Source organism: Rousettus aegyptiacus, unplaced genomic scaffold, assembly GCF_014176215.1.
Source record: "Rousettus aegyptiacus isolate mRouAeg1 unplaced genomic scaffold, mRouAeg1.p scaffold_m13_p_14, whole genome shotgun sequence".
NCBI classification, from domain to species: Eukaryota; Metazoa; Chordata; class Mammalia; order Chiroptera; family Pteropodidae; genus Rousettus; species Rousettus aegyptiacus.
Genome location: NW_023416289.1, coordinates 59431742 through 59455157, shown reverse-complemented (window position 1 = coordinate 59455157; position 23416 = coordinate 59431742). Strand labels below are relative to the sequence as shown.

Here is a 23416-nt window from a genome sequence, read left to right as displayed (position 1 = left end):
CACAAGGAAGACAAGCAGGAGCGGGTGGCCGCATCCACACAAACTAACGCTCCCACCAGAAACACAGGGCACACGCCGCTACACGGGTGGGTCGAGGAGCACGCGCCCACACGCAGGTCAGGCACAGGGCCACACAGGCCTGGCACGAAATTCTCCACTGATGGCAAGTCTCTTCTGCCAACGATTTCTCGCACTCTTAACCCGCTTCGCTAGGACACCCAAGCGAGTAAGTGCCACCCCATTTCACGTGGGCCCGCGCCGTGATCAGGCGGAAATGCCACAATCGCGCGTGGACACCGCCTGGCACTCACACACAGGCACCGGGGCACTGCCGCAGCTGCGGCGCCGGCAGTCGACACGTGTCCTGATCGATTCTTCAATGTCGAGCCCACGGCCTCCCGGAATAACTACGCTCAGGGCCAGCAGGGGCCGCCTCGTTCTAACACGGACCTTCGTTCGCTCAACACGTTCTCCTCTCTGTCCTGTTCTCCATTTCTTCTCTCCCCTCATCGATTCCTATCACTTCTACCGACACGACTGAATTTTTATGAAATTTTACTATGTGGGGCGTTCTTTCGATTTTGGATGAACGCGGTCTTACTTACCCAAGCAAGGGCTAATAGGAACCATTACTATCTGGTTGGTTTTAGTTGTGAACACACCTTGCACGCGCCAGAAGATGCGCGTTTGGAGAAGAATGCAATAACGGTAATAACGATATTACGTACTTGTGACTTCCTGTAAGAAATCCAGACACGGTCGCCCGGTTCCCGAAATGCTTAGAGAAACGGCCAGCGGGGTCTGGCCCTCGTAGTTCCTTGTGTTCGTGTCTGCTCCGTAATTGTACAACATCCGTGCGCAGAGCACGTCATCCCTAAGGGCGGACAAGTGTAAGGGAGTCTGTCCGTCTTCCAAGCGCCCCAAGTTCGTGTCGGCCCCCCTCTGAAGGAACATCCGGCAGTAAGAGTGGTTGCTCTTGATGACGGCGTACCGCAGCAGGAAGCCGTTCTGAATGTCGATGTTGGCGCTGTGGTCCAGGAGGATTTTCACGCAGCTCGACCTCTCCCGGATGATGGCGAGCTGCAGGGGCGTCGTGCCTTTGTCGCTGAGCGGGTCGACCTCGGCCTTGAACTCCAGGAGGAGCCGCACGAACGAGTCCCTGCCGTAGTGAGCGGCCACGTGCAGGGGGGTCCAGCCGTCGTTGCTTTTTGCGTTAATGATGTCGCCCCTGTACTCCGACTCTAACATCAGGCGTGCGATCCGGGCCCGGCCGTGCATGGCTGCGTAATGAAGGGCGGTGAAGCCTCCGATTAAGTCCTTCACGGTGGGGTCAGCTGCAGTTAAAGCCAAAAGGAAAACATTAGCGGACTCGAAAACGGGACGGCGGACTCGTAACGTGGCGAGGCGCAGTTGGAGGCAATTCTCAGACCGAACACGAAAGGGTTAAATGTCGTAATGAACACCGAGTACTTCCTTCCTCAGCTGAAGTTCACGTTTTCACGGAAAATCAAGTTTAGTCGACAGTTATCAACCCTGGTTAAGAGAGTGAGATCAACTCACGGAGTGTTTAAAAGACATAAAAAACCCCAAAAAACAACAACAAAAAAAACCCCACCAAGTTTAGACCACCACAGTCCCGGTCTTTGCTGATTGAATTAACTGCTTTCGGCTACTCAAACTCACCCACCTCTGTATTGTTTCATGTTTCTCTTCTGTTTTAAGTTTTTGTTTTATTTTCTTTTGTGCTTCTTCTTGGTCTTAAAGAGAAGCATGTGTATCAACATCTGCTGCTCTACATTACGGATGTGCTGTGGTCTGGCAGACGGCATTGTTTAGGGTGTATTAGGTTAAAAAAAAAAACCAGTTTCTCTGTGGTCTGTAAAAATTCCAAAGCATGTACGATATATGTTAAGTGATCTGGATAAATCATGTTTTCATAAGATAAAAGTCTATTCTGAATTCTTAAGTTTTACAAGAATTTTGGAGTCCGTTAGAATTAAACAGCACATCGTGTGAAAAACTGGAAGAAACCTCAGCACTGTATAAATATTATTTTCTAAAACGGTTCCAAAACCCTCTGCTAAATTGATTCCTGGGGGGCGGGGGGAGGGAGAGAGAAAAAAAATACAGTGATTGATCTGCTGTGTGATTCCTCGAGTCACAAACTTCTGTCATCTGCCCTGCCTATTCCCTGAACCTCGGGGCCACTTCTGTGTGGCTCCCGCCGCCTGGCCTTCCTGGGCAGTTGGCCCGATGCAGCAAGAACTGGTCCTCCATGTTACGTAAGCCACTTCCAGGCGGCCAGCGAGTCCCTTCAGAATCGAGTCAAAATGAGATTAAAATAACTTGTTTCTTACAAAAGTCCCCCTTAATTTCTGGTTGGTTCATGAAAGAGAAAAATTCCTGTTTTCCAAACAAAGGAAAAGTCTCCGAAGTTGTGTGAGTAAACATTTGTGTCTTGTTCAGTAAAATGTTACTTAGTTCTAAAACATACGCACTGGGTCTCTTAGAAAAATCCATGAGACAAAAAAATTATAAGTAAAATAGGAATATTATGGAGAATGAAAATTTCGGTTAAGAAGTAGCTGGCTAACACAAAACCTGTAAAAAGTTAACATTTTAGGTAAGCTATACCAGAATTTCTAAAATTATTCAATATAAACAGTACAAAGTAGCAGCATTGTTTTCATCCATTTAAAGAAATAAAGGTATCATAACTGCCTTGGTCTTCACTAGGAGAAAAATAAACAGTATCTATTTACTATGTGACTTAAAAAATAAAGGCAAGAGCATTTTAAAGAAGCATTTTGCTGCCATCTACTGGTAAAGCATGATCATGAGCTACTGTTTCCATTTTGACAGATCCTGTTTCTGACATCTTACTTACCTAAAGGTGACCAAGATAGGCATGAAATAATAATAATAAAAAAAACCCTTCTACTTAAATGAAACAGTAAATCTTGCCAAATCGTCCGTTTCTGATCTATACCTGACCAATTATCTGCTTCCAGACATTCTCTCTCAATCTGTTAGTGACACTTAAGACTCTTCTTTTATTCCAACTTTCACCCACCAGGGGCGCCTTTTGACGAGCCAGCCGACACTCTTACGCGCATCCTATTCTCGCTCTACTTGACGCGAATTTAAAATTATGCCACATTAAACTGCACTTGCATCTTTGGTTTTCCACTTGAGGTCTTTTTTCGGTTTTACTTACATTTTGGTCAGGAAAAACAATCGTGAACCATGATTTGCTTAGTCTAAGTAAAAACCATTAACTGCATTAGCTGAGCACAGGCTAGAAACAGCACAGAACAGTTTTCCGTAACAACGCATAAAATCTGTACAGTTACTGAGGAATTAACAGATGGGAGATCTAAGACAAATGAAGATGCAAACGAACAGGAATTTAAGGATTATTAGAGCTAAAGCAGTAAGATAAGAGAAAGATCTCATTTGTAACAGCAACAGAAACTACAAAACACCTAGACGTAAATTCAGTAAGAAACGTGCAAGGCACGTAGGAAAAAATCGATGACTAAACCAAACTCACTTCCTCTGTGTCTGATCAAATGTCCCTTCATCAGAAAAACTTCTTCCGAACACTAAGATGGCAGACTCATCCATCTCATCACTTTGTCCCCTTGGCAACCTTTTCTTCCCCAAGAGCGAACTCTTTAAACGAGATAGAGCAGGCTCAAGAAACCCCCTTAAATCTATGGAAAAATTTGAAAGTATATATAAGTAAAAGCAAACAAATGTTCCCTATCCATGTTTTTTTCCCCCAACAGCTTTACTGAGGCACAATAAAATTTACCTATTTTAAATGTAAAGTTTGGTGAACTCTGACAAATTGTATACTGTCACGTGATAGTTCCATTATCTCACGAAGTTCCTTCCTGCCTCTTTACAGGCAAGTCCCTGCCCACACTCTGGGCCCCAGGTAACCCTAAAATTTTGCCTTTCTAGAATTTCACATAATCATACAGTATGTATGTAGGCTTTTGTGTTTAGCTTATTTCATTCAGCATGTTTTCAAATTCATCCATATTGAGCAAAAGGTCATTTCTTTGTTATTTGCTGAATAATATTCCACAACGTGGCTATACAATTATTTATTCAAGAGCAGATGGATAATGGGTTATTTCTGGTTTGAGGCTACTATAAGGCTAGTGTGAACATCTGTATACAAGTCTACATGTGGACACGTTTCCAGGTCACTTGGGAAAATACCCAGGAGAGACTTGCTGCGTCGCATACTAAATGCACAATTAATTTCTTAGGAAATCACCAAACAGTTTTTCAAGTGGCTATCCAAAAATTTTTAATTCTGATGAAGTCAATTATCATTTTTTTCTTTTATGGTTTGTGCTTTTTATGTCCTACTTAAGAAATCTTTGCCCAACTTAATGTCACGTAGATTTTGTTTTCTTCCAGAAGTTATATACTTTTAACTTACATTTAGATCCATTGCTAGTTGATTTTTCTGTACAGTGTGACGTTGGATCAAGGTTTATTATTTCCCAGATAGATAAGTAATAGGTAGAGAGCAGGTAGGGTAAGTCCTCAGCCTTTTTTAATCCTGTTCCAGCACAATTTGTTGAAAAAACTAGCTTTTCCCCCAATGATTTATCCTGGTGTCTCTGTCGAAAACCAATTTACCATGAAACTGTGGGTCTATTTCTGTATTCTATTCTGTTCCACTGATCTAAAAAAAGTCTATCCATACGCCAAGAGCAGATGATTGTTCTTCAGATTTTTATTAAAATATAACTAAGATACGATATTGTATTCTCAGATATACACTACAATCTTGATTACTGTAGCTTTTTTTTTGATTACTGTAGCTTTACAGTAAGTTTTGACAGCAGGTAGGGCATGTCCTCAACCTTCTTTGATTCTGCTTCAGCCAATACATTTAGAATCAGCTTGTCAATTTCTTCAAACAAACCTGCTGAAATCCTGAAATTCTAACTCCGCCAATTCTAAAAATGAAAATCTCCTCAAAATGATCTAAATAATTTCAAACCATGAACATGGAATATCTCTTTCTTTTATTCCACATTTAGGTCTTAATTTCCCTGAGGACTGTATTATAGTTTTCAGTGTAGAGGCCTTACACATACCTTTCATTAAAGTATTATTATATATTTTAAATTCTGTTGCTCTCATAATGAATGGCTTTGAAATTTCCATTTCCAAATGTTATTTGCCGGTACAGAGAAATAAAATTGATTTTTTTTTGTATATTGATCTGTACATTCTGAAATCCAGCTAAATTCATTTTAGTTCAAGTACATTTTTTGTATATGTCTCACAATTCTCTATGTATATAATTACGTTCTTTGCACATAAGACAGGCTTACTTCTTCCCTTCGAATCCACAGGACTTTGTTGTCCTTCCTTTATTCCAATAGCTATAAGCTACAACAGGACGTTGAATTAAAGTAGTAAGAACATACACTCTTGCCTTGTTCTTGATCCTATAGACAGAAGGCATTCCGTAGTTCGCCATTCACTATAATGAGAGTTGTAGTTTTTCACAGGTAACTTTCCTTATGTTTTGGAAGTTATCTTCTGCTTCTTGTTTACTGAGAATCTTTATGATGAATGAGTTATTTTACATTGTCACATGCGTTTTCTGCATCTACTGAAATGGTGTTTACTTTTGTTCTGGCAATGTGGAGAATTACTCAGCAGATTGATTTTCAGATGCTACACAAACCTTGCGTTCTTGGAGTAAATACAACTTGGCCATGATGAAATATTGTTCTTTGACTATAGTGGATTGGATTTCCTAGTATTTTTCTCAAGCATTTTTGTACCTATTAGGAAGGATGCTGGTCTGTCGTTTTCATTTCTGGGGCACGACAGGCACCATACGGTCTGGAAGTGATGCTCTTTCTACCTCCTCGAAGAGTCTGGGTAGCGCCGATTGTCTGTTCTTTTAATACTTGAAATAATTCAACAGAGAAGCCAGCCGTGCCTCTGGTTTTCTTGGTAGAGAGTTTTAATTACGAATTAAATTTCTTAAGATAGAGATACAGGGCTATGACATTGTTCAGTTTTTCTCTTGGGCAAGTTCTGGCAATTTGCATCTTTTGAGGGATTTGTCCGTTTCTTCTAAATGGCATAAAGGTGTTCATTACACTCATTTTCCTTTTAACGTCTGTAGAATCTATTATGAAAATAGTTTTCCATACTCGATATTGGTTATGTGTCGTTTCTCTTGTTTTCTTCATCAGTCTAGCTACGGATTTATCAATTTCATTAATCTTTTGTGAGATACTAAATGTGTGTTGTATTATGTCATATGTTTTTGTAATTTGTTACACAGCAACGGAAAATGAATTTTTTTTTAATATGGACCTGCATAAGTAACTTTACCAGTGACATTTTTTTCATATTCCATTTTAATTTCTCTATTGACTTTTTAGCTATACTTTTTTGCATTACAGGCATACCTCGAAGATATTGCAAAAAAGCAAATAATGCAATGAAGAGAGCCGCAACTTTTTTGGTTTCTTATTGCATATAAAAGTTATGCTGACATTATGTTGTAGCCTAGTAAGTGTGCAGTAGCGTTATGTTTTAAAACAACGTGTATATCTTAAAATACTTTATTATTAAAAAAGGCTAACCATATTGTGAGCCTTCACGAATTGTAATCTTTTTGCAGGTGGAAGGTCTGGCCCCAGTGACAGCGAAGATCACTGATCACAGATAAACATCACAAATATAATGATGAAAAAGTCTGAACTATTGTGAGAAGTGAGCACAAGCTGCTGGAAAAACAGCACCGACAGACTTGCTTGACGCTGGGCTGCCAGGAACCTCCAATTTGTAAAACAAAACAAAACAAAACCAAAGCATCTGTGAATCGCAATAAAATGAAGCATGGCTGTGTTTTTTTTTGCTGGTTGCTCTGCAGACTGGAATATATACACTAATCTGATCAAAATATTACCAGGATTCATACAGGTACTCTTACGTGCTTCCCACGTGTGTTTAAAGCTCAAATACTTTTGGACATTACAAAACCCTAAAAGCAGGAAAGTCAGATTTTACAAAGTATGTGTATAAGAACTGTATCCTAGTATATGTATATATTATATCCAGTATATAGCATATGTGTATGTATATACACGAACGAACTATATCCATAGCAAACTGTACCGTGGTGCATTATACATATAATTATTCTTCTTCAAAGTTTTGGAAAGCACCAAATGCATTTAGCTAAGTTACACAGGCACGGTTTCGAGGTTATAAAGAAGTTATACATTGTGTTATAAGTATTAATGTACGGAAAAAAAGCAACAGTGATATAGGGGGGAAAATATCTAAATACCTAATAAAACTGCTAATAATTGACCACAGCATAAAGAACTAAAAAGTCAGACGGTATAATGTTTCCAAACAGGATTTCCCCCAGGTTTCTTTTTCATTAATGAAAAATTGAAAGCTTAGAAAAGAAGCAAGGCAAAAAACAGCATTTCCTAGTAACCACTGTCAACACTGATGATATACTTACAGCATTTCTTCTATACGTTTTTAAAAATTACACATAATTGTAATCATGGTCTGATTATTTAACCTTTTCTCTATATCTGAACACAGAATGCCTCCATTTTAAAAATTATACATAATAAGGGGTAAACTTTTCTGATTATTTAATCTTTTTTCTACATTTGAACACCGAGAACGCCTCCATTTAAAAAATTATATATAATAAGGGGTAAAATTTTCATGCGGAAAAAAATTCCTGCATTCAAGACTGTTTCCTTGGAATAAAGAGTAGATTTATTGGGTGAAAAGGTCCCCCGCTTTTGGGAGCCTGATACATACAACCAAACTGCTTCCATATAGCGCTTTCCTAAGTTCTCATAATCGATATCTCGGTTCCATCACACTTGGGAATCATCGCTTCCAAAATCTTTCTTTTTTTGAAAAGCTCAAAATAAGTTCTCACTGCTCTGCTACGGATTTCTTTGGTGAACCTATTATCTCTCTCTTTTTCACGAGTTTCATCAAGAGGATTTTCCTCCTGCTGAGGCCTTTCTCAGATCCCTCCAGTAACTGGCTTTGTGGCCTGAACTTCTAGAGCTGTCCTCCAGGTGAGTCTGCATAAATGCTGAACCTAAAGTTAGTAAGTGCACTAACACAGGGTCTTTTAATGGTACTTTCTTGAGATGTCCAGCACGGTCTTAGTATTTTTAGAAAGATTCAAAATGGACAAGTGAAGATGATGATGATGGTGATGATGATGATAAATGATGATGATAAATAATGATGATAATGATGGATTTCTTATAATTCCCTCTCTTATAATAGAGACTCTTCCCCATAACTCCAACAGCACATCAGAAAGATTACCGGAATTTGTATGAGGTACAAGTATATGCAGCACATTTGTGTTTAGAAACTAATTTTTTTTGACATTATAAAACAGGAAGTATTCATCATTTTGAAGCAGGATGTTTCAAAGCAAAATCCCATTTATCTGCACAGGCCCATGTGTTAATTTTGGGTCTAATGTGGTAGCTACTAGTCACATGTGGCTATTGAGCACTTGAAACATGGCTCTTGTGACACCAACTGATTTTTTAATTTAATTTAAATGTAAACAGCCGCACGTACAGCACAGGCTTAGATTAAATGAGAAAGCCAAACTTGCTCTTTTTCTCAATGAACCTAGATTCCTCCCGTAAGAGGCAGCAAGCATGGCTTCCCACAGCTGCTCCCCGAGGAGACCCATCTCTCACCACGGCACAGTGACAGGCGGCCTCGGAGCCCTGTGTGGTCACTCACTGACGGTTCACAGTGCCGCTGCCCACGTCTGTGCTCAGATCTGATCCTTTAATATACGTACCTAAGATAAAGCATTTCTTGTCAGGTTAGTGGTTTGTATGAAACATCTATGTCCTGTTTTATTAAACTGCATTTGGCTAACTCTCCTCTGCTCATACAATAAATGGCAACCGTTTTCTTCCTGATCCTCAGGCCTGAAACCTCAGTTATTTTTGATTTCTTTCACTTTCACCTTATAGCCAATCTATCAGCAAAACCTGTTGGCTCCATTTTCAAAATATATCCAGAATCTTACCATTTCTCAAGGTATTCACTGCTATCCAGACTGAGCCACTAGAATCTCTTGCCTAAATTATTCTAAAGCTTGTTGACAGGTCTCCTGTTTCTCCCTGGCCTGGCACATATTAGGTGCTCAATAAATATTTGCTGAATAAACACTGGCCACCTCATCTGATGATATATGAATTATCTTTCATACACAGGGTGGGGAGGGTGTTGAGTGCCTATGCCCTATTTCTTGTGGGTTATTGCGTACTTTCCCACATTTGAATTTTTGAGTTCATTTCACCTTAATGTCCATCACAAAATAATCTTATTAACAGAATGGGGCCGATCTGACTGGAAGCCTATAAACTCTTAAACTGTAGTTTTTTTGGAAAAGAGCAGGTATAATGAATTCAGGTATTTTTGAATCCTACCTTAATGCTAGTTAATTTTTAATCCCTATTTTTTAATAAAAGAATTGGTCTTGTCTCTTTAATGCTGGGGAACAATTATCTTAGATATCGCTGGTGTTTATTTCTCCTATTATTTGTAACAAAAACAGATATGGGTCTACCTTGAAGAAGCTTCAGAGTAACTGGAAATATAGACATTAAACAGAACACTACAAAGATAACTCATATACTTGTGATGGGTCAAACACTAAAAAGATACAGAGAACAACATATAACGGAGGGATGTGACTGAGAAAGTAGTGACTGAGAGCTGAAGGAGAAGCAGGCCCGAGCTGGGTACGGTGGGCAGCAGTGGGGCGACAAAAGAGTGATCAGGCACACCCCAGACGGCAGCCCCTGAAGTCGGCGATCCGAGAGAACGGAGAGGGGCTGCTGCGCAAAGATGAAGCTGGAAAGATGCGGGTCGTCGGACACTGCAGGGCTGCGTGGATCCCGTTAGACTTTGAACATTGTTCTACAAGAACTGGGGAGCCACTGGTGGATTTTTAGAAGGAAATATTTTAGTTTTCATTTTGAACAGATCACACTATTTAGAGAATGGCCGGGGTGGGGGAGGGGGGACCGGAAGCAGGGAAGGAGGGCACCCTCATAACAGTCCTGGAGAGAACTGAGGCTTCCTTGCCCAGAGCTGGGGCACTGCCTCCAACGAAAAGAAGTGAAAAGATCAGACAACTAAGTAGGAGGCAGAATCCACAAGGCTTAGCGACTGATGGTGCTGGTGGTGAGGAGGGAAGAGTCTAGGACGGTTCCTCGTTTCTGGCATAGCCGTCAGAGGTGTGGGGCTCTTTTAGGGTTGTGCCGTGAGCCGTGAGCATGGAGAGGCTGAACTGGCAGCCGGTTACCCTGGCCTAGAGGTCAGAAGCCAGGCCAGACTACATAATACTGAACACAGCGAAGACTCACGGGGGCCAGGGAGGGGCAGGGGAGGGGGAGATTTGCTCGCCTAGTACCGTCTCCAAACTGACACACGACGTCCAGGACAAAAACGCCCAGCGTCGATCACTCTACAAGGTAACAAGAGCAAGTGAAAGGTGCACAGCAAGAACACACAGTGAGCTTCTCCAAAATATTCAATTTTGTGGTTTTAAAATTTTATATGGACGTGTAGCGGGCTAAAACATCCTTAAAGAATGCAAAGATTGAGGAGATTTGCCCCATCAGGCATCAAAATGTAAATATATATATAAACACACACACACACACACACACATATATTTATATAGACAGAGAAACAGTAATTACGACCATGTTATACGGACCTGGGGATCTACCACTGGAAAATAACTACTGCTGTCTAGACTGAGCCAGGAGCATCACACGGATATGAAAATTTTGGATCTGAGCCGGGAAGTCAGAGCCATGAGGACAGAAGGAATGACCTGAGCTTCCTTTATGGGAAAAAATATGAAATTGTACCTGTGAATGGATTTTTTTTCTTTTGCCTTATGGCTTGTGCGTTCTGTTCCTTGTATGTCATAACACAGGGTCGTTATTTGCCTGTATTTTCTTTCAAAAAGTTTTGTGGCGTTTAGGTCTTTAAACTATGCAGAACTGATTCTGCTGTACGATATGAGGTGGTCAGGCGCAATTTCACATTTACCTAAATGATACTGGAATCTCTATAAACACAAATATATGCAGAAAAAAGGAACAGGGTTTAGCAAAGTGTGGCCCACAAGTCAACTGTGGCCCATGATCGCTTTATGCAAATAAAGTTTTATTGGCACAGAGCCACATTCATTTATTTACACCTTGTCTGTGCTGCTTTCGCTCTAAAACAGCAGAGTGGGGTAGTCGGAACAGACAGTAGGGCTCGCGAAGCCTCATTTTTTAAATATCTGGACTTTTACAGGAAAAATTTGCCAACCCCTGATATTTAAAACATCTTAAGTTCTATAGCTGAGCCAAAACCAACGACTGCAGAATACAGTCAGTATATCAAATAATTTATGTTCTGAAAGCACACACAATGTGCTCTGACATATTTTCTATGAGTACAGGTAACAATATTGGGAAACAGTCTAGAAGGATAAGCACCAAGCTACACTCACCCCCATGGTCATTCCTGGGCGCAAGCAGGCCACAAGGATTAGGAGTTGGCCAAAGGGGACATTAGCTTTATTCGTACTTTCTTTGAAATTTCATTTTATTTGTTTTAAGGAGACAGATTCATATTACTTGAGTGATCAGACTTTTTAAAATTAATTTTTTAAAAGCGAGGCTGGTAGAAGCAGAAATAGGAATAAATGGAATAAAAAAATGTGAGCTCTGACCTTGGTCTGTACTGAGCACTTCCAGAATTTTCAGTGTTCTGATGCTACACCCGCCTTTTAGTTTTTTTCAGACCTTTCTCCCAGCATTCCTCTTACCTATCCTCTTCATTAACTGCAGAACTGGGGTTTTCAAGTTTTAGGGTGAAATGAGGTATGAGCCAGAGGCAGGAAGGGATGGAGGAGAGGGAGAGAGAAGGCACAGGCGGGGGAATGGCTGAGTCCCGCCAACGGTCAGCCACTTCGGGATTATCGGTCCTATTTCAGGGCCCCTGGGACGAGTGACGACAGCCAGTCTGCGGGCTGGCACTGTCCTGCTTCCAGTCCAAGCTCACGGCCTCCATCCTCCTCCTGTCACACAAATCACGTGACCAAGAGATCTGTAGCACTCTGAACGCTTTCTGTACATCAAGGAAGTTTGCAAATTTGACTAGTTTTGTTAAGAAAGCACACATCGGAAATGAAAAAGAAATGCTATTCATGAGCAATTCGGGCCTTGAATGGCACATGTGGAACCCGAGTCCCAACCAGGCTGCTTTATGCCATAACATACGAAGATAATACGGGCACAAATGATAAAATACGGAGTCCACCTTTAGGAAAACAAAGTACGTAGAAATTCAACTGGGAAAAAACATGTATGATTTTAGGACAATTATTAGTTATTATTAATCATGGGCATCATGGAAATAGTTTTTGATGCAAAAACATAAAATGTCAAATGTAGTTTCCAGCTGCATGTAGCTATCCAAGATTAGACCTCAGACAACCAGTCTGCATATAGAATACCGAGAAATTATGTACAATTCGGAAAAAGCAAGTGCTCTAAAATGGTAATAAAAGAAAGCGTCCAAAATATTTTAAAAGAAGGTGAATTCAAAAGATAGGGTATCATCAAGGACATTCTATTTAAAGGGACTGTGCTAGGTCTGTCTGCTTGAGCAATTATCAGCGGGGAAACAATGCAATTCTCCAACTAAGGGACCACAGCCACTTCTGCTTCTGAGTCAGGAGCAACTGGACAGCCTGAGGAAGGCTGAAATAACCTAGAAAAACCTGACTGCACATAAACCACAGGTACGGGGGGGAGAAAGCACGTTCACCAAACTGATCTCTTAAACAACCTGTTTTTAAACAGAATCTGGCATTATTTTGACAAACCTCCGCACGGGAGAGTAAAAGTAAGAAGAGTATTAATAAAGGAGAAAAACTAAAATCTATATACAGGCGTGTACATGTATTCTGAACTGAATGTAATTTCATTTTAAGTTTCTCCGAGGGAAAACAAGAGATTTGCTTCTAGAAAACTCACCTCCGTGTTCTAGAAATACTCGAACACACCTTTCCTTTCCTCTCGCTGCGGAGAAATGGAGCAGGGTCCAGCCGTTCGCATCCCGGCCGTTTGGAGAATAGCCTTGTTCCAGCATCTTCCGTACCGTGTGGACATCGCCGGCGGCCACTGCAGCCTGGATCTGCAACTCTTCCTGGAGCTCAGGGTTCCTTCGACAATGGTGGTGTAACATCCTAGCTGAGTCCGCTTTTTACAAAGGATTCATTAGGTCACAGGGATCAGCCTTTAAGGGCAGGCAGAACACATGACATTTAGGATACTTGGCTCCCAAAAGTGCGCCCATTAAAAATTACAGACTTTTCCACTGCTAAATCACGTGACTATGAGTAATGGCAGTTCAATTACTATTACTACGACTAATTAACATGTAGCTGTCAGGAGCAAAACTTTTAGTCACTGCCCTCAGATGGTAAACATTTCAGGATGAAAGCCAAGTGTAAAGTCCTAAACGGCTGAGACAGGAGATTCCTTCTGCAGGCTTTTGAAAACGCAAAGCGAACATCCCATGAACGTTAACAGCACTATTTTGGGTAAAACGGAAGGTGATGCTGAGCAGTTAGAAAACAGGGGGCAGAGAGAGGAGTCAGACGAGTACTCCTCCTCCTCTTCGTTCCGATTTACCTGACACACATGGAGATTTGTTATAAACCATTCAAGGCGTCTGTCGCAGATCAGTGAGTGAATGCAGAGTATCAAATGGACAATTCATAAAGTGTGAAGACTAAAGGTCTTTAATTATGAGAAGCAGTTAAACAAAAGCGTAAAACCTTTCGGCTGGTTTCCTAAAGTGTTTCAACAGAGTTTTATTTTAGCCCCAAAAGATGATAGGTTGGGGGTAGCAGGAAAAGGAGGGCGAAGTAAATTAGAGTAATATGTGTAGATTACGTGGGCTTTCCTTTATTTTTGTTTTTTTTTTTTGTTTATTTATTTATTTATTTAGTTAGTTAGTCAGTTTTTCTAGCCTCCTCACTTTGTGTATTTGGATATAAGATTTACTATACTTTTTTTACCCCATCTCTTTTACATTTTCCAATTTCACTTTCTGTAAGTTTTACTGTATAAATATCGAAGTATCCAGACGATATAAAATATTTAAAAGTTGTGAGAATCTAAACAACCTGTGGATGAACCACATGAAAAAAAAATTATTTTAAAGGAAAACAATTCCCACACTAATAGGTCACAAGTGTCTGTACTCGGACTCAATATATAATGAGATCGTCTTTATACAAATAGGAAAAGCCCAAATTAAACTGATGGAAAGCCGCATCTTATATGCTTGTGTACAAAAATATTAGTAAGTTTTTAAAGACGTACAGAAACTAACATTCTTCTAGGAAGCCATTCTATCTGGGCTGATTTTAAGGAATATGTTAGACACATCTCCTAATTGGTAGGCTTCCATTTCTGATAATAAAAAAAAATTATGTAATAAAGTCCTTTAAAGACAGTCTGGTCTCACGTGTAGGTTAGATATCTTGGGATAATCTTGTTACCAATAACAATTTACCTGGTAAAACCTCTCATGATAGCTTGTACGAAGGTAAAGTTAAGCCTGGCTTAGGTCACGTCATCACAGTCTGAGCGTAACCAAATATTCCATGTGCTGTACACAGAAAATCGTTACTACAAACTCAGAAGTCTGACTAAGTGACGTCTTTTAAAAATATCAGGCTACTGCTACGAAGAGCTATTTCCTCAGGAAAAATTGGGAAATGAGAAATTTCCTGAAAAATTGTTTTCTTAGTAAATATTATTTCCCCTCATCTCTCTTCACTTAATTACTTTTTTCAACTGATACCAAAATTAAGTCTCGTTTTAGAAACTGGAAAACTGAAAACTGTTTTTGGAATAGGTTTTCACTTATTGTTAGCGTTTTAAGAGATGCTGAAGACCACTAGAAAGAATTAAGGGAAATTACTACTATATGCTCAAAATGATTATCTTTAACAGATTTTTTTTTTTTTTAAATAAATGGGATGATTAACTTGCCACTTAAATAAGGCCTGCTAGGGAAGGAAAGGGTTCAAACAATATTAAAAAAAAAAAAGCCTAGATTTTCTTTTGGCAAGTGCTACGTTTAGTATACAGGAGCTGAGTTGAAGGAGGGCAGCACAGATGACTGATGACCCTCGGTCACTTACCTTGCAGAAGAATGGCCCTTCTCCTGATAGGTGGGCTGCCTAATAACCATTGTGCACATACAGCATTATGGGGAGGGGACGCAGAGTGTGTCCAGAGCACGGCGCAAATCGGCTTCCTTAACCTAAAAACAAATGAAAGAACAACTGTGGGAAAACTCCTAAACAAAAAAGTCATAGCTGTCTGCGTAGTCTACCTTCTGATGAGCTTAAATTTCAGCGCATTACAACAAAGTTACATAATGGATAAAGAACTCAGATTAAGTCGTAAAGAAAATGATCTTCATACCTATATTCCTCTCCAAGGTGGTATAAAATGATTTATTTTCAGGAATTTTTTTTTTTTTCTAAAAAGGCTGGTTTTGAACGAGAACACAGAAAATAATAACTCACACATTTGGAATTTGGATGCGAAGCCAAGTTCTTTTTGCTCAATTCAGAATATATTTTCAGACTTGCTTCATTTGAATTACTTATTTTTAAATTACTATTACATTTTTATTTTTTTCAATTATAGTTGGCACAGACCATATCAGCTTCAGGTGCACAGCACGGTGATTAGACATTTTTATAACTGATGATCACCTCGATAAATCCGGTACCCGCCTGACACTACACATAGTTATTACGGTACTACTATATTCTCCATGCTATATTCTCCATCCCTATGACTATTTTGTAACTACCAATCTGTACCTCTTCATCCCCTCCCCCTCGCACCCATCCCCCTCCCCTTCACTTGAATTACTTTTTAACTGACACCGTTAGTCACTTGATTTTTCTAAACAGGACTAAAATGAGAATGTGTGTGCATCCAATACAGTGGGTGCCCAGAGCCAAAACGGAATCTATGGCAACTAAAAGGAGATTATATCTTTAAATGCTAGTTCTTCCTCTGTCCAAAAAGCATCATGTCAATCATTTTGAAGTCGTAATTCCTTTACTCACAAGCCAAACCAGGTAAAAGATTAACAGGCCTTGCTGCTTCCCCATTTGAATTATGAAAAAATTCACTCTAGAGGTTAAAGAAAAGGGGTCTTTTTCCACATCGATTACATCCCAAGTCTGTGAATTCCACTAAGACACATTCAAGGTGACTTCCACACACTCTGCCCGAATTACTCTAGGAATTACCCTTTGGGAGAACTGCTACCCCATCCTGGTGGGGTGGGTGTGCCAAAGCCCTCTGTCACTTAAACAAGAAAAGGTTGGACCACCTGGCGACCTGATGTGCTATGGATAAAAGTGGCAGTAACAGGTGCTGCTGGCGGCCCGCCAGAACTTTCAACCAATCCAAATTCGTCTAGTCCACTTTGGTCCTTTCCTCCTTCCACACCTTATTTTTCCTTGTTAAACTTCTTCAAAGAAGGTCAAAGACTATGCCGGCAAGTACTGGGGAATAATATTTGATTTAAAACTGCGCCTGTTATTTCTAAATAAATGAATCAGCCAAGATCAGAACGACTCCTACAAGGCAAGCTGTAAAAAGATGCAGTACTATCCTCACGCGAACGGCCGATTCTAACACTGGGGCAGGAGACATGCAAAGTGACCCTGGAGCATCTTACAGTGCCGAAAAGGAAGGAAGTGCTCGGAGAAAAACGTAATTATAGGGGTTATGTCAAAGGGACAGAGGAGCCAACTGAGAGCTCTCACTAGCCAAAATGGAACAATCTGAACAAGAGAAAGTACCACTAGATTCTAACCCAAAGTAGAGACCAAATAACTGATTGAATGACTTAATAAAGGGTGGGGGGTGGCAAATCTGTGCAGAATTCCAAATAATTTGTTTAGAATCTTCCCTTTCGAGAAAGTGGAGCATAACTCCCACTCCTGTATAGTGAGACATCTGAAAAACACTGCCTCAGGCCCGTGACTGTATGGCTAAGATCAGCGGTGCCAAGTTACGCAGCTAGTTTGATATGACAGAAGCTGTCTAATCGTAAGAATGTCGGACAAATTGCAATTGAGTAACATTGGACAAAATACCTGATAAGTACTCCTTAAACAGCCAAGGTCGTCAGAAATAAGGAAGTCTAGAAACTGTCACAGCCAAGAAGAGCCTAAGGAGACAAGATGATCTCATGTGATGTTGTCTCCCGCATGGGATCCTGGAACAGAAAAAGGATATTAAGTAAAAAAAAGCTAAGAAAATCTGAAGACATAGGGATTTTAGTTCATGATAATGTTCCTGATTGGTTCATTAACTGTGACAAATGTACCTATTAACGTAAGATGGGGGTAACTGGGTATGGAGTGTGTGGGAATTCTGTACTATCTTTGCAATTTTTCTGTAAACCTAAAACTATACTAAAATAAAAAAAAAATGTTTAAAAAATACAATACAATGTCTCCAATGATGAGCCTTCGGCGTTTCCACAAACGAACCAGATGAGAACGACTTCTACTCTTCAAGACTGAACATCCCTGGATGCCTTATTGCTAAGTCTGTCCCCAACGCCCCATCTCCCAAGAGAAGGGGAGGTGACCTTCCATGGCTTCAAACCTTTAAGAATCCTTTTTGTTGCTGTCTTCCAACTACCCATCGCCATCTCACAGAGACAGCGGGGGGTGGTGGACATGAGGGCGTGTGAGGGGTGACTGAGGAGAAGAAGAAATAGTCATTAACTTATTAATAATATCGAGAAAGGGCTTTGTGTTAAAAGATGAAGTGAGTACATTATTTTCCCCAGTAAGAAAGATGGGCAATAGTAACTTGTGATAATCCCGTATCGGCTACTGCAATCAGACAGATGACGATCTACTGAGCGCCTGACATGTGCTTGACACGTTACCAAGCCTTGGCCACTGGTATTGCCCCTGGGTAGAACTCTGCTAGGGAGTTCTGCAGACTTAAAATGAATCAAATAATCCTAGAACGTTAGATCACGTTGCTTTTCTGACAATGCCCAGCGCTATAAATAATAACCACAAATTTAAAGCAAAAAGCACTATGCATGCATCAAACTTCACAAGAAAAAAAATGATGCACACAGGAGCCCTGTCAGCTGCATCCCTTAAATTATAAAGGACAATGACTTATCACCGAATATCCTAAGAATAAAAAGCATCAGACAATTGATTTTAAGCTGGTGCTATTTTATGAGAGTTTGCAGTTTAAATAGGGCATAGCTATCCAGGTATGTATGAGTAAAGGAAAAATAAAGATTATTGAACTTCAAAAGTAAATACTGTACTTAGTGGTAAAGTTGCCTATTAAAAACCACAGAGGAAGTTTAGAAATGAGAATGGAAAAAAGTCCACTTCCCCTGAAAGAGGGCAAGTTTAAAAATCTGATCGTTAATGGAAGTCTCTTATAAAAGAATATGGCGAAGGAAGTGAGTTTCTAAATAAATGTATGTATAGTGTAAGCTGTTTTTAAATTAATAATGACTCAGAATGACTAAAACTCTGAGGGTAAAACTTTAAAAATTCCATTCCAGTTTTCACAAGACAGAAAATAGAAAAAAAACATACTAACAGAGAAGACTTCAGGATTATATATTAAAATGGGCAACTTTCCCAATGTACCATTTTTATACGAGATTTTATTGCCCAATGTTAAATGTGTTTAAATTTTATGAATTCATCTTTTCTATTCTACACAGGGTCAAAATATAACCTAGGCCTCCAACCTTTTATACTGTTGACCATATTAGAAACTATAAATTTAGGAATTAAATGTTACCATCTAATTTCCATATAGAGGCCAAATAAACTTCAGTTAAAACCAAAACTTCTTGCTTCACATAATGAAGAGAAGTCTATATCCACAGTATAGAGTGAATAACATAAGTATAAAACGAAATATATTTAACACCTGTCTAAAATTACCTTTCACCAAATTTGCCCACACGTCCCCAATTTCCTCTGGCATAAATTAGTCATTAATGGCTTTCTGCATGTTATTTTCACTGAAAAGTCCACACATTTTTTTAAGTGATACAAACTAGAACTGTGCTTTCAGATCTCACACCAGCTAGAAACAAGATAACAGCTTGCTACTCAAAAAAAGAAATAAGCGTTTCTTTGCAGAGTAAATAGAGATACAGGCTGGCAAGGAACTAATATCAGCAACTCCAAGGATATCGGATCTGAGAAAAAATTGAGGAAAAAAACCTACCAACGGCTTGCAAGGCCTAAAAGGGAGGATGGATGCAGAAAACACTACAGGGCCCACAGAGCAACACACCAGAAATGTCTATGAGTTTAACTTACATGATTGAGAGTCTGGAACCCAAAATAAAACAAAGGTGTTATTTTAGTAACACCCAACCTGGTCAGCACAGTTTATGTCCTCAAACGAGTAAGAGTATTTCTATTTCCTCCCAATTATCAGGCCTCTATGGAATGTAAGGATTTATTATCACGAACAGTTTATAACTCTCAGAAGTTCTGGCAAAAAAAACCCAATCATTTTCATGAAACGCAGGAAAGGCAATAGAGGAGATATTATAATTCACTTATGCAGACCCAAGTGGAAGTTTACATCGCAAGTGTTATACATGACGAGGTCCTGTCAATATTATCTTATTAATCCACGTCTGGCATTATCACCTTAGCATCATGTAAGTGCCCAGAAAATAAACAAGAAAGGAGACGATCAGACTACTCAGGGAACGCCTTCAGTTGAGAATGAAAGGAAAGGCTGCAAGTCAGGTATCAACTTTATCTGACTTTCGGACTTTTTAGGAATAGTATGTACTTCTGTGTTGCCAAAGTTAATTATAAACAAAATAGATATTATAACTCAATACAATAGCGATATTATAAGTCAATAATTGTGAACGGCATCACAACTATTGACTGTTATAATATCGCTATTGTGTTGAGTTATAATATCTCTATAACTATTATATTAGTTATTTTATACTGTTGACTATATTAGAAACTATAACTAATATAACTAATAGTAATATCATAGAAAATAACTTATTGGCCATAGCATGCTCAAGGTGGATCACCGGATATCTCCAATTAAAATCAGTTATTTTCCCTGTGTAATTATAAATCTATATTTGGCTATCAAATAAATCAAGCATCTTGATTTTTATTTTTATTTTTTGGCTTTCTAAACTATGTGACTGGCACTAGAATCAACATAAAGTTAACTACCAGGTTGAAAAATATAAAACACCCAACTGGCCATGGTGGTAAATAAGTAGCCAAATTAAATATTTTAAGTGTTTAGCATAACCTAGCCCAACTCCTCTTAATCATGCTAATATTAGAAACAGATGCTGACAATTTATATCCGGTCCTTCATCTTAGAAAAACATCGAAAGCTGAGAGGATCAATGAGATATCATTTAAGCAATGAGAATATACTGGCTGGGGAAAAGTTTATCTCTTTATATCTCTTTATATACTTGACTCGCCACAGACCCACTCCCTTATCATCTCAGGTGATAATACCTCTCAGAAACGAAAATATGAGTAGAGGTAAATCTAAAGCAGGAAAAGTATTTAACTGGAAAGGCCTGAATAAAAAACACATATTTACTTTAAAAGCATACTTCAAATATTTTAGCATCTTTTCAAAGTCCTAATCATCAGGCATCTCCCTGGTGATTCACATACTTAAATAATGAAAATTGTCTTTAATTTTACAGACTTCTACCTAGCTTTTAATGACGTGAAGTGGACCCTATATACACTTAAAAGTTTGCCCTAAAATTCACCACGGAACAGAAGAAACTGATTCTAAATCCCACTGAGTAGCCCACACTATACCTTTGGTATCCGGTTTCAGGTCTCAAGAATATGCAAACCCCCAGAGCCTCTTAAAAGTATCTTTAGCTATGTCTTGACAATGAGAAGAATCATGGAAGACATTAATTTCTTTTTGCGGAAGGCAGAAAGTTCAGAGGAACAGAGTAAATCAAAGATTTCCCAACAACTATTTTAAGTACTTCCTTGTACCTGAAATTCCCTAAACAATCTGAGACATTAAAATAACTCTGAGATTAACAAGTCACTTTATACTCGTGTAATTGGATGTTAGAAAAGTCATTCACGTGGCTAATTTCCGAATTAACTCTTATATAATTTCCCTGATCATATCCCCTCTTTAGGAATGACATGAATGTCCTAAACTTACCTTTCGTGCATTTTCAGAGTCAGTAACAAAATATAGTGGCACAAATGTGATCACCTGAATTAAATGCTTAAATTTCAATCTAACAAATCTTCTGTAAGGGTTTCCAAACAAGAAATCTTATTTATGAAGAGTGCAAAGAGTAAGCCCTAGATTCTAAACACACCAAAACATTCCTTTATTTTTAAATTCTTGATTAACAAGAGATTATGTAAAGTTTTATAAATTTTAAATAATCTGAGGTGTAACAAATATTATTTATCTTTTTATATCCACATCTGTCACACAAAAACACACAAAAGTCTGATGAGTTAATTACAAATAAGTACTTCAGAGGAGAATATTGCTTTGATATGATTCATATTATTAAGGTACACAGATTCACTTTTCACTAGAAGTAAAGTCATATTATTTTCAAGCCATTACTGTACCTTCCTTTCCCAAACCCTGGTCAGTTCAGCAACTGAAAAGATTGTTTGATGGAGGTAGAGGAAAGGTGACAGGAAGTTAAAAGGGGAAAACAGAAAACTGGTTTAATTAAAAAGCAGAGTCATTTGGAATTAACAAGCAATTAGCAAAGAATTGAGGAAGTCCCCTGTGAGTAGTGGGAGTGGGAGGGGGGGCTACAAAAAAGTCTCAAAGTCTCAGAGCAGGGTAAAAGGTACACTGCACCAAAAGCTAATGCAAAACACGGAAACACTATACAGAGAGAAAGGAAGAAAATACGTTGGGGGGGGGGTGTAGAGTTATTAAAGTGTTAAGGATCAGGGCAAGGGAGGTGTTTTTGTTTTTGCTGGGAAACTGGGGGCCAGGAAAGGGGTGCATTCCCAGGTAACCACCTGAAAATAGAGCCCCGCTTAATGAGGTAGGGGCCGAGAATAAACAGTGGGGGAGGGGAGGGCCGGCTAGTACCTTTCGAGGATGCTGGTCAGAGGCGCTCTGCTCCGTCTCTGCTTGGGGGGGGGCAGGCCCCTTGCTCCTTCTAGACTCCAGTAGCCACCTCAAAGCTGGAAATGAGAAACCAGTGAGGGGTGCAGTGCCCCTGGGGCGAGGAGGAGGGGGCTCTGAGGAAGGGGGAGCAAAGGGAGAGAGGGGTGAAGGCAGGCAGGAAGCAGCGGTGATCCTCGTCCCTCCCAGCCAGCCCCCCTTTCCCTCAGGGAAGGTAACTGACTTTACCTGTCTCCTCAGCTGCGGCTTCTCGTCCTCCTTTCTGCCTCCTCCACACTCACCAACTTCTCCATTGAAGAAGCGCCCCGGGCAGGGCCGGCCACGGGTGTTCCCGAGCCTCCTCGCTGCCTCACGGCCCCAGCCCGGCGAGCATCCAGACGGCCGAGCAGACGCGGGCGTCGGTGCTGGCCGCCGGGCAGCCTCGGGGCAGGGGTGCAGGGAGGAAGTCCCGGCTCGGAGCGGGGGGGTGGGGGGGCCGTCCGGGTCTGAGGGCTCGGAGCAGGGGGCTGCCGCGCTCCGGGCCGGAGGCTCCCAGCACCGGGGGGGACACGGGAGGTCTCGGGGCAGCGAGGTGCCGGGTCGTACGGGGTCCGAAGTGCCAGCCGCGGGGGTTCCAGGTAGGGGGCTTTCGGGATGCACTTTGCACTGGGCCACCCCCGCCCCCTCCCTCAGCACTTTGGGGTCACTGGGATGGGACCAAGCCCTCAGCAGCCAATCAGCGGCCGCACTGGAGCCTGAGCCCGGAGCCGTAAACCAGGTCCGGGGTGGGTGGGGGCGGGGGGTGGGGGCGGCCTGGTTGGTTGGTTGCTTCCTTCTCCCCTCCTCACCCCGAGCGGCCCCCACCCCTCGCCTGCCGTAAAGCCGCCTGCGCATTCGCGACAGTGGCAGGAGGCGTGCCGATCAAGTCTGGGACTCGTCGCCGATTGGCCTTGCTCACTTCCCCCTCGGCTTCCCCGCCGCGGCTTCCGACGCCCCGCCCCCGGCGGAGGGACTCGACGCCGTTGCTAGGCGACGCCGCACGCTGAATGGGGCCTCGGCGCATGCGGGAGGCGGGGCCGGCT

General features: G+C 40.8%; 1 protein-coding gene across 2 annotated transcripts in view; it reads right to left on the bottom strand.

The window, feature by feature from the left end:
• The window catches only part of ASB7 (ankyrin repeat and SOCS box containing 7), a 33424-nt gene extending 10342 nt beyond the window's left edge, over positions 1–23082 (bottom strand). Inside the window, exons 1-6 of one of the 2 annotated variants that reach the window (XM_016154912.2) lie at positions 22584–23082; positions 22320–22414; positions 17300–17421; positions 15314–15435; positions 13131–13392; positions 729–1334 (exon numbers count right to left, since the gene is read on the bottom strand). In XM_016154912.2, coding sequence (XP_016010398.1) covers positions 729–1334; positions 13131–13341 — 817 coding nt within the window. In that variant the 5' untranslated portion in view covers positions 13342–13392; positions 15314–15435; positions 17300–17421; positions 22320–22414; positions 22584–23082. The remainder of the gene's footprint in view (positions 1–728; positions 1335–13130; positions 13393–15313; positions 15436–17299; positions 17422–22319; positions 22415–22583) is intronic. The other variant, XM_016154913.2, reaches the window with a different exon arrangement.
• Positions 23083–23416: the final 334 nt, after the last annotated feature.